Source organism: Leptinotarsa decemlineata, unplaced genomic scaffold (assembly GCF_025532065.1).
Source record: "Leptinotarsa decemlineata unplaced genomic scaffold, Ldec_3_MD MMD2_tig00026354_RagTag_RagTag, whole genome shotgun sequence".
In the NCBI taxonomy this organism is placed as follows: domain Eukaryota; kingdom Metazoa; phylum Arthropoda; class Insecta; order Coleoptera; family Chrysomelidae; genus Leptinotarsa; species Leptinotarsa decemlineata.
Window position 1 is genome coordinate 9,646,851 of NW_027412702.1, and position 12,127 is coordinate 9,658,977.

Consider the following 12,127-nt stretch of genomic DNA (forward strand, 5'->3'; position numbering starts at 1 on the left):
ATCCGCCAGATTGGAGACGCGAACATCACGTGCAACCTTGATAGCCTGGAACATCGAAGAAAGGTTGGAGATTTGTTTCTTGTCCTTAAGGCGATCTCAGAGCGACGCCTATGCGAAAGTAGCGATGTACAGTTTTCGGCATCTGTTTTCACCTTTCCAATGGTGCTAAATTTCTTTCCAACGAGCATTCTATTGAGCTCTGAGAACAGGACAAAGTCGCTGGGGCTAGATCTTCAGAATGCAATTCATGACACGGTGAATTGTCGTGATGAAACAGCACTTTCTTTTTCTTCAAATGGGGCCCTTATACCGCGATTTCATCCTTCAGAAACATCAATAACGTTATTTAATAGTTGTTGTTGATGGTTTTTCCCTTCTCAAGATAGTTGATGAATCCCATTATCTTGCCAGCCGACTGTTGCGACTTTGCACGCTTTGGAGTCGGTCCACCACGTGTAGTCTACTCAGATGACGATTGTTTTGATTCTGGTGTAAAATGATGGAGTTATGTTCCATCCATTGTCACATATCGACGCATGAATTCGGGTTTTTTACGGTGGAACAGCTTCAAACACTTCTCAGAATCATCAATTTTTGGTCGATTTTGAGCTCGCGTGGCACCCAGTTTGAACAGAGCTTTCGCAAACCCAAATATTCATGAACGATATGGCCAACACGTTCCTTTGATATCTTCAGAAGCTCGGCTATCTCGAACTACTTCACTTTGCGGTCATCCTAAATTACTTTGTAGACTTTTTTTATGTTTTCATCAGTAAATGCCTCTTTGTGGCGTCCACTGCGTGCATTGTTCTCGGTGCTCTTTTCACCTCATTCAAACTTAACAAGCCACTTCCTAACAGTTGGTTTTCTTGGTGCAAAGTCCTAATACTATTCATCATGCTAAGCCTTGGATTCAGCAGTATTTTTGTTGCCAAAGAGCAATTTTAGATTTCAGTGACATTGGATCCATCAGACGGAACATTTGTGAAATTGGTTTTCACATTCAAGAAACTACCCCCAATTCTATTTTATTCTTGAGAAAGAATGTTTTTCTGTTCAGCCAATATAAATTCTTTGGCAAAAACCAAAACCAATTTGGAAGAGATACGCTTCACATTCGAAATTTCGAAGTGTTTGGAAACCAATAGATTTAAGAATTTGAAACATTTATTAAATTTGTTTTTTAATATTGACATTTATGTTTATTTTGATACATCTACTCAGGTAAATTTATTTTTTATACGTCCAGTTGAATGAGTTTGTTAATTTTGTTTCCTAATGTTTGAAATTTAATTAGTTTATACGTTAACTCGGGTACCATTCGGGTTGGTATCATTACGTTTATAATACATCAATTTATTCAATTTACCAATGTATATAATTAGTAGATAGGATTTAGAACACGATGAAGTGTTACTTAAGTACGTTATCATGGATTTGCATCAAGTATCGATCAACACAAATTAGAGTTGTTATATAGGCGAAAAAATGTTTGTCTATACGAATTCTCCATTTCCAATGAACATTTCCAAGCATACTATCAATATCTGAGTACAATATTTCAGTTTCTCACGTATCACTTTTTCATTATCGATTCCTAGTGTACTTCGTTCCACTCATCAACACTCTCTCCGACGAAATATTGACGGATTCGTCTTGCCCCGCCGCATACAAATATGCGCGATGCTTCCCATGTCGGAGAGAACGTCGTCGTCGCTTGACAACATTATTACCGACAGTGAATATGCTCGTTCGCTCCGTTAGAAAGTTATTAGGAAGTTTCTCCCATGTAATCCGGTGTCACGGCGCATTGAAAACGGCCCGCGCTTACGAGGCATACTGAATCAATTAGGCCTTGACGGCACGTCGGTGAATGCGCTGCGATTGGTCACAGCGCGGCACGTGACGGCCTCATTTGTTCCTGTTCCTCTTCGGAGGAGCATTTTCAGATCATTGACTTTTGATAGATCACGACATATTTACAAATTGGGTTAGGATTTGTTCGGGTGTTGATTCGGACGGACGTTGGGTGATATTTGGAATTATAAGGGGAAACTAGTGTTGTATCCAATTTGTATTGAATGACTGAAGGAATGCTTTTCAATACATACCCATATAATACAATAATGAAAGCTTAAATTTAAGTAACCACTGTAAGTAACCACAGGCATTTTCATTGACAGTAACCCAGAGTTCTAAAAGTATGTTGCTTATTTGGTGCCAAAGTCTTATTTGTGTGTAGGCTTTCACAGCCGATGTCTATTTCCGGGTTTCGTCGGCTACGGCGACAGACTTTATCAAAGGTGATGCGGCAACAGAAAATATGCCAGATGCGTTTGTATTTGTCGGGACTCGTGATAGATGAATTATTAATCAGACGGACACAGTGTTTACAAATAATAAAATTCATTAATAACACCAACTAAACGACAAACAGAAAATGCCAGTGTAACCTCGTGGCGAGGAAAATCAGAATATGGATTACTTCCCGGCCGAAATTCCTAACAGACTGATTGCATCGGCTAAGAAAATGTGTTCCCAGTAACTCTTAAAAAAGTATCTCTCACAATGGTCGGGTTCATAAATTTATTCAAAAAAAGGTCAACCACTTTGGCCCTTGTCCTAATCCATAAAAGTGTTAACGATGAGTACCTACTCGAAACATCCCAAGTGGTTTCTCTCGTTCTAAACATCCAGATATTTTTCGGCAATAAACTTTCGTTTCGAGAGAAGAGAGCATTTCAATGATATGCGATGATGAAATACAAAAATGATGGACGACTGCTCGATGATAGAGTTATGAAAAGTTAATTTCCTAACAAGAATTTATAATACAATAATAATATATAAAAAAAAAGTGAGTAGTTGTAGGAAAAATCCTACATGGCCGACACCTCTTGTACCTGATTGGTCCCTTCCTTCTTCAGTTCTGTACCTGTATCTGTAGAGTACGGAGGGTGAGTGTAGATCCACATGTAGGCCACATGTGACCCCATTGTACATCCTCCCGAGGAGTTGTCCTCCTAGATTATCGTCCATTCTGTCCTTTCCAGGAAGGTGGACAGGTCACTAGGATACATATCCTTTATATCGGCAGGTGAAGGCCAAGACTCGCCGAACACACACTCTCTTTGGCATCCTTGAGGTGTCTCACGGCGTGAAGGTTTTGGAAGGTGCAGCGACATTACTGTCGTTGCGCGGCTTCTTCAACCTTCTTGGGGTACTCCATGTTTCTGTAAAATTCTTATTCAAAGTTGAAGGTGTTTTATATGTATAAGAAGAACTTGATAAAAATATATTAGAATACTAATATGTAACACTTTGCTTCTGTCAAAACTAAGATATTGTGAACTAGTTTATTGGTCTGCACTGTTAGCTATAAACAAACCCGCCCTACAAAAAATTCCAAAATTCTAGTGTACGCTATTTTTGGAACATCCATAAATACGATAACATCACCAATGGGTTTGTGTCCACTTACTCCCAACTAGCAATTTCGTATTTTATAATAGTTGCGGAAACGTTTCGGAGAAACAAATTATAAAACTGCATTTCTCCCAGAAATGTTTTAAAAGTGTTTATAAAACTGCTATAAATAGGAAATTGGCACCGTTTCATAAAACATTATAGTCATTATCAATATTTTGTAAGACCTCTTACAAACACTACAAAACAGTTTTATAAACATTTTGACAGTTACTATAAAATTTGTCTAACACTCTTAAAAAGTTGTTTTGTGAAGACTTCCCTTACTGCACTTTTGCAACATATTTAAGCGATACATATAAAATAATCAGAAGACAATTTTATAAAAGTTTTTTAGTAGTTCCAAGTAGGCGTTATAAAATATAATACAGCCGAAAACGATAACAATAAAATAAAAAAGTTTTGAAAATGTTTTCTTGAAGACGTAAGAAGTAATTTTGTATTGGACACTAGGAAAATATAATAGATATGTCACCAACTGAAAACTAACAAACGTAAAGGTTGAACCCATTTTAAAATTTCATTTCTGCACTCATAAAACTGTTAAAGACATTGTTTGTGGTTCGAAGATTGATATTTTTACTGCAAATGAAATTTTATTGACAGATACATAGCCTATTATTGGCAAGATTTAAGCGCGCCACTCATTTATAAATGTTTTCGGTAAAATTATTAATTATACAAAAATTCACTCTGTCGACTTATTAATTTTCTGGTCGCAAACTCAACTCACTTTATTCTAAATAATATAATGTTATGATATTTATGTACTTTTCAGCTGTTAATATCACTATATGTGCGGTATTTCATATTTTCAACTCATCTAATTTCAGTATCCCGGATCGCTATCATTTGAAATGGCGTCGTTCTATAAAATAAGTTGGTATCAGTAGCAAGCATTTCAACATATTTCAGCTACTATGTTACCCCTATAAAACTGTTAAGAAATACTTAGTTCTGGGAGTGATGGTATTGCGGCAGAGTCGGACTACTTTTAAAGCTATAGGTTTCTACAAAAGTGGCTTGTATGAATTTTTTCGAAACACAATTGAGCACCCCGTTATTTTGATGTTTTTTCCACATGGAATACTCAGAATACGGCCCTGTTAATATTTGTTTGCCTTTCTGCTCCGCTGTGGCTCTGCTGTCGGTACACAACTATTGTGATTGTTTATAAGTTAGTTGGCAACATTTTTGCTAATAAACGACACTTTGGTAACTCTTATAATATAAATTACTTATATTCATCACATATTACATTTTTTATGATAAATATGCGTTGTCCAATGCTAAATACATGGTGAATATTAGACATAACCTATATGAACGCCGATGAAATATTGTTGATATTTAATTTATCATGCGTTTAGAGGAAATGACGGGTAAGTTTTTGATGTCAGAATATATCCTTTAATTAGCTTCAATAATTGACCAGATATTTGATGATTCAAGCCTATATTTTCAGTTGATAGTTTTGTCTTTTTGGAGCTGGATTTGACTCATTTTATCTACGTTAGGTATATATGTTCACCATAGTTCCGTCGTCATGGGTAAATATATAATAACCAACTCTCATGGCCAAAAATTGATGCTGATAAGCTAATACGAATCCACAATTCTATGTCCGAAGCCAGTTGGTTTACAATGATGTATAAACTAAAACGAAATCAATTGCTGAAGAAGAACTATTAGAACGAATGCTGAAGAATTATGATACAGAACAAGAAAAAATTATCAATTCTATGCAACCCAAAAAGCAAGCAGGGTTATTTTCATTCAAACAAGTTGTCACAGAAAGTGTGAAAAAGCTAGAGTTATGTATCTTTTATGGGACACCGTCGTTTCAAAATTCGATGGGTGAATGAACGCTTTAGAGAGAGCCAATCCTGGAAGACAGCAGTCTTCTAATCTTCTTGCCATCTATGTGTTCGTTTGTTTGTTTGGCAAAACCTAAAGCGAAGCCAATGACAGGTTCTGGACCGATGAAGCTGCTTGCAACACCCTTCTTTGCAAGGGAGTTAGCAGTCTTATTGCTTTCCAGGTCAGTGTGGCCAGGAATCCAGACCAGAGACAGTTTGTTGAGTCTTCCAATTGAGTAGAGTCCTTTCTGGCAATTGGCTACAAATTTACACGTTGCTAGGTAGGAGCCAAAAGCTTCCAACGCCACTTGACTGTCCGAGAAAATTTTTATTGACTTGTGTATGAAGTTGGATTCTATCAATCTCTCCGCACACAAATCAATAACATGATTTCCGCTTGAAATATAGTCGCATGGGTTCCTCGGCAGGTTGAAATCTCTGTTCTAGGTCTGCAAATAATTACACCTGCACCAGAGCCTGGGGGTGTTTTTGATCCATCTGTGAACCAACAATTATCTGCTCTTAATATTTCCTTCTCCCGGAGGATCCACTCCACTCTACTTGGGAAAAGTACCGTATAAAGCAGTTCGTAGTTGACAGTTGGTTGTCAGAGGTTATTCCCAGACGGCTGTGACTTCCAGTGTTAACCAGCAGTGCAATCACCGATGTGCACAAGTCTATATGCAGTTCATCTAGCCTCTCTCTCCAGAAAAATGTGGAGAGGAGGTAGATCTAGAAGGATCATCATGGTCTCTGACGGTGTGGTACTATTAATGGACGTGCCCATTTTCATAATTTGAAACCAATACAAACACCAATACAAACAATACAAACACCAGAACTGCAGCGCTCTTCTCGACGCACGTTCATTGGAATGAAATAGCGATTTGTATTGTATTAATTTTACACCATTCCACCTTTCATTTTTACTCGTACTGAAATCCTAATACCTATTGAATAATATACGAAAAAATTTTTCACCCACCGCATCTCCCACCCCCTATATGCCATCCGTCGATGTCATAAATCTGGAAAAACAAAAACCTTGCAAACGCTTATCACCGAAGCAAAAATGCATTCGAATGTTTACAGTACAACCGGGCGGAGAGCGAGCCCCGCGGGGCTGTTGGGGGGATGCTGGGGGGACGGAATATCGCCGACTGCAACTCTCGCTTATCACAGCATTCGCGCGCCATTAATTCCAAATCATGTTACCGGCATTCAAACATTATAAAATGATCACTTCATTTCACAGCCACCTATTGTTTAAGAGAGGGTTAAATAATTGAATCGGAAGCAGAGGGGGTGGGGCAGGGGAGCAGCTAGGGGGTAAGTTACGACGTACGTCGCGGACGCTCATTAGCGAATGTGCGGATGAGGAATTTACGGCCGTGGGGAGAAGACAAGATTTGTCAATCTGGCGGATTGGAGAAATCGTCCAAGGAATTTTAGAAGATGGTTACGAGGGGTCAAGAAAAATAATCGACGCAGAGTTAGGAGATTTTCACTGAACAGTTTGGAGAACCACAACAGTTGTTTCACTATACAATAGCTTTCCCAGACAACATACATAACTTGTATGCTGAGAGCGAAACACGTGTTGCGGTTTAATAAACTGTCCAATGAAAATCTCACAATGAAATATTACTTCGTTACTTGAATAAATTGTTGTTTTTTCATCAAGTATCTAAATATATCATCATATGTTGCAAATGAGTTTTTCTGAATTATTCAACATGAACCTAATTTCAAAACAAAAAAATGCGTAGAAGTCGAAGACTTTGAACATCTTGATTGATTTTTTTATAGACGAATTTTATTCAAATTCATCAGTGAAAACGAATTACGTAAGTACTACGACTGAACATAGACCGAATAGTAGTGATTTCAATATATGGATATATATTGAACGAAAGTAATTTTTTGTGAAGGAAAATCAGTTTTTTATCTTCCTTTTTTTGGTATTTTCACGTTCCACAATCTGAAAAATATGAAAATTATGATGAAGAACTTTGTGCAGGTGTAGAAAGGGCAAATTTTTTAGTTTACGCCGATAAGTTACTAGATAAAATCAAAGTATTTTTCACTTAGAAAAATTTTCAATTTATGAGTAACTTGTCGTAGAATACAATACTTATCTTAACGTTCGTCAGAAACGAACAAAATTGAAACAAACAGGGTATTACACATGCGGCAATTAAACATGTCCTTTGATGATTTTTGATAGGGCGCTTTGTTTCGAAGACATAGATGATAACAATTTATTTCCAGAAATCTACAAGAACTGTTGAACCCCCTCTCGCTCGGATTCAAGAATCCAATATTCTCCTCATCGACTGCCGAACTCTTTCAAAAACACCAGTATCACTTACGAGACATAGTATTCAAATTGAATGTTTGTAGCCGTTTGTAGTAATCGGAATGTTGTTGATAGGTACCAAGGGAATTGTTAGATTTTTCATTACTTGGTAGATCCAAATGTATGCTATATTTTTATTTCGGCTAAGTTAATAATTTTAAAATTACCAAAATTGTTATTGCCGAATTTTTTTTCGCTCCGTAACTTTGAAACAAAGCGCTCTATCAAAAATCAACAAAGGAAAAAATATCCGTAGAATAGTCCAAAAAATAGTCCCTTAATTTTTTTGCCGCATGTTTAATAAACACCCAGTATATGCAGTTATTCCTTTGCTGATTTTTATTTCTCAACTTCATCGACAGATGTCAAAGGAGTTTTGAAATATTTATTTCTAAATTCTTTGAAACTAATTGGGAAACTATTCAAATGATCGTGTTTGTAATACTTTGATATTTTTCCGCGGTTTTCGAGTTATTGGAATGAACATTTTCGATTTATTGAATTGTATAGGTTTTTTCTGGACTATAACAGTTAAGAAACATTCCTTCGGAGTACTCAAATTGGTGATTTTGGTCTAAATATTGGTCACGTCATTTAAAATCGAGTAACGATTGGCTCACCAACGAAGGAGTTGATGTATTGCCATGGCCAGTACAACCACCGGACCTGAATCCCATCGAGCATGTGTGGGACATGCTTCAACGAAGAATTACTCCGCATATGGGGAACATTCACACAACGTTTCAATTGAGAGAACTTTTAATCGCTGAATGGGCAAATGTACCCCAACAAGACATTGACAATCTCATTTTGTCGATGCACGATAGATGTAGGGCCGTAATAAACCAGCGTGGAGGCCATACTTTGTACTGATTCCATTTTTTTTTGTATTATGATTTTTTTTCGGGGTGCCAAAGAAGAGCCATATTTTTTTTTAGTTTTGCTTATATGCGCACTCAGTATTTTTGATCATTTAATAAATTTTGTTGTAAGTTACATTCGTTTAATAATCACCCGTCAACTTTTTTTTCCCTAAAGCGATCTAAAAAAATTATTGCCATTTTTAAAAATATCCCTAGACTTTTCCGATGTGTGTATATAAAGGGTAGTCGTTGCTGACTAGTTAAGAATAAAAACTGTTGGATAGTGGGGTATTGCAGCAAGTAACTGAGTACTCTTTTAAGTTAGTCCAAGCTTTCGGAAAATTTTATTTTCATCATCAGGGAAACTAAAATAAGTTTACAGTAAAATAAAAAAATATTACATGCTCATGACTCCCATCTTATGTGGGGATGGTTACATTGATGTTGAAGAAGAAATGATGAGACAGTGGTCAAGATGAAACTTGATATACAATTCTGAATGATTAAAACATTTTTTATAAAATATAATTCCTGTCAGACCGTTATTCACCTCATGTGTGCAGGATTCAAATGAACGAGTCTGAGGTTAGAACTTTGAAAAATGACAGAGTGACTTTTGATAAGTGATAGAGAGCTTTAAATTTCACTAGGAGTAGCAAGTGTACTCTAGTTTATAATGTAAAATTTATGTTTGGTTTAAAATTTATTTTATGATTGGAATAAAATTGAGATTTGTTATACAATGGAATTGTTCAAATTGATATTGTTCTTGTAAAAGTTATTTTACTGTAAAACTTATATTATTGTAGTTTCCCTGATGATGGAAATGAAATTTTCCGAAAGCTTGGACTAACTTAAAAGAGTACTCATTTATTTGCTGCAATACCCCACTATCCAACAGTTTATATATAAATGTGAAAGTCCGAACTAATGAAATTCAGACAAATATATAGACAAACAGACAAGCAAACATACAGCATCCATGGTTTATTTCTTCAAGTCAAAACGTTGTTTTCTGTTGAGTAGAAGTTTTGAAAAAAATCCCGAATGTTTCAATATCATTCATAAATTCCTCAATGAGAGTTGAAAAATTTCACTTGATAATGTAATAGGGGATATGAAAAATAATATTCAGAATTGTTTGTTGGATTTTCACAATTCAATATTACCTTGAAGTTATATCTTGAAATGAAACGAACCTATACATATTTCTTCCATAACTTTATTTAAACGAACTTGACTATTGCACATATATAACAAAAATCAACAGTAAAATATATCTACATCGGAATATACAATATTTACAAAGAATTTCTTACGAGATACTCAATTACATCACTTCAAGGGAAAGAAGTGTCGACTAGATAGACAGGAATACAAAATTGAGTAGTTTTTGAGAACCCCTGTAATATTGCTATCATACACACGTTTTTCCGTCGGAAATTCATTTTGAGAATTTGTTTTCCTACTATCCTACATCATTATATTGTCTTTACACCAGTAGGAAAAATTTTGAACGTAAAAAACAGTGAACAAAATTTGAAGTACATACTTCATGCGAAAGTAAATTTAGAATCCACTTTTTTTCACTACCTTTTCGTCATCATCCTTGTCCTGATGCGCCGTCATATGTCTTGTCAAATGATGCCTCTCTCTGAACGATTCTGCACAAACGGGACATTTCAACTTATCTTCCCTTCTCCTCTTCGTCATTTCGCTTGTTTCATTCTTATGGTGGGATCTCATGTGATAAACGAGATCGGACGTCATCCTGAACGAAATATTGCATTTGGCACACATGTTCTGAGCCGGCAGAGACAAAGCTGCCAAGGAAGGCGGCAAGAGAGAGGTTAGGATTGCAGCTGCCGGATTTCTCAAGTCCGGAGGAGCCATTTTCAGCATCTCCGGGTTGGATAACTGTTGGTAGTTGTAACCCAGATCGGGCCTGTACATGGGGCGCATTTTGGCGAAACTAGGTTGAATCAACTCGGGCTGAGCCTTGAAGAAGTTGTCGTTACCGGAGAAGTTTTCTTGCAGGAACTGGTTCTGATATGCCAACTGCTGGTTCTTGAACATCTGGCTGGGTGAGAGTAGACTGGCTGGAAAATTCTGATAATTTCTACTGATTGGAGGTGATGGGCTCAGGGAGTTTTGGTAGCTCAGATCAGGGCTCACGCTCAAGCTTGGGGACAATCTTGATTCCTTTGACAGATTTACTTTGGTGAAGGCACTTTTCTGGTCGCTAGCTGGTGACAGAGATTTGTGCCTCAGCTCGTCTAGGTGCTTGGGCTTCACGAGGCCGGGATCGTCGAAGATTTGTTGTTTTTGTGTAAAAAGCTTTTGATGTGGAAGCTTGTACTCACGAGGGTTATCTTCTACCTCGACTTCTTCGTCTTCATCGTTGTTGTTGTAACATACCTCGAGCTCCTTGTCGTAGGACCTGGCCAGCTTCTGTTTCTGCTTGAGTTTATCGTCCGGCAGCATCAGGAAGGCCACGTCGAAGGGCCTCTTCACCGCCTTGGAGGGAATTTGGGTATGCTCGTCGCACTGTATTTCACTTTTCAGTTCGAATTTTCTAGCGTGCACGTCCATTCTAACACTTACGACGTAGAGAAAACTGTGCTTGAAGCTCTCTGAAGAAAATCTCGACACTAAATGCGAAAAACCAGACCGATCGCGTCCAAATATTGCACGATTTGTAAACCTACCCCTGACGAACAGCTGGATTCCCACCCTTATGGTTGGAAAAGGACGAAACGTGCCGGAGCTCGTGAACGGGAGAGAGAGGCGAGACATACGTTTAGAAAAGCACATTTTGTATAAAGCTTCCTATAGGGGTGAACGTAAGTTTCAGGGTAAAATCGGGCCAATGGAGTTTTACTGGTGGGCGGAGCTCGGGAATACGGTCGTCCAATACGGTTTTCAATGTATGCCGCGCTCAGGACGGGAATGTAAGGAGTTCTCGGTGTTTGAAGGGTTGTATAGGATGGACAGATTGCGAGGATAATGTGGATAGGAATTTTTTGAATCAGTATTTGGAATGTACGGGGTGGCGTGGTGGTTTTGGTGGTTGAAAGAGTTGATATTTTTGAATTGATCTATTTTATTATTATGTCAAATTGGATGGTGACTATGAAAAAATACAAAATATCATTGCAAATTTATGAAAAATACACAAAAACTTACCGAAAAAAACATGTAAAATAATTTTATATCGCTTTATAGTTGAAAAATTTTTGAGTGTACTCAAGTATTATAGGTGAATTCATTTTGAATTATGAATTATGACTTAATGACAATTAGCAATACTATCCATCATAATATACTACTGGTATCAGTAGGTACTACTGTCGCGTCGAAATTGGAAATCACAGGATTTACTGCAGGTGACGTTGACAAACTTTAAAAATCGACATGATGTTGCATTCAAAAAAGATAAGATTGTGTAACATTAAGGGAGGCCAGGAAATCACTTGATACTCTCCGAAATATCATGATGAAAACAGACGTTGATAATAAAGTGTTCTCAGCACTGGGGACTTTGGAAAGTGCTTTGTACT

General features: G+C 37.2%; 1 protein-coding gene and 1 long non-coding RNA gene across 3 annotated transcripts in view; one reads left to right on the forward strand and one right to left on the reverse strand.

Annotated features, from left to right (window-relative positions):
- LOC141486454 (uncharacterized) overlaps nucleotides 1–12,127 on the forward strand; it is a 427,453-nt gene that overhangs the window by 280,210 nt on the left and 135,116 nt on the right. The gene's annotated exons all lie outside the window — the stretch shown is intronic.
- LOC111513563 (uncharacterized) lies at nucleotides 9,785–11,206 on the reverse strand. Its single transcript, XM_023169787.2, has one exon. It carries the CDS (start codon nucleotides 11,157–11,159, stop codon nucleotides 10,137–10,139), a length of 1,023 nt encoding a protein of 340 aa, XP_023025555.2. The 5' UTR covers nucleotides 11,160–11,206; the 3' UTR covers nucleotides 9,785–10,136.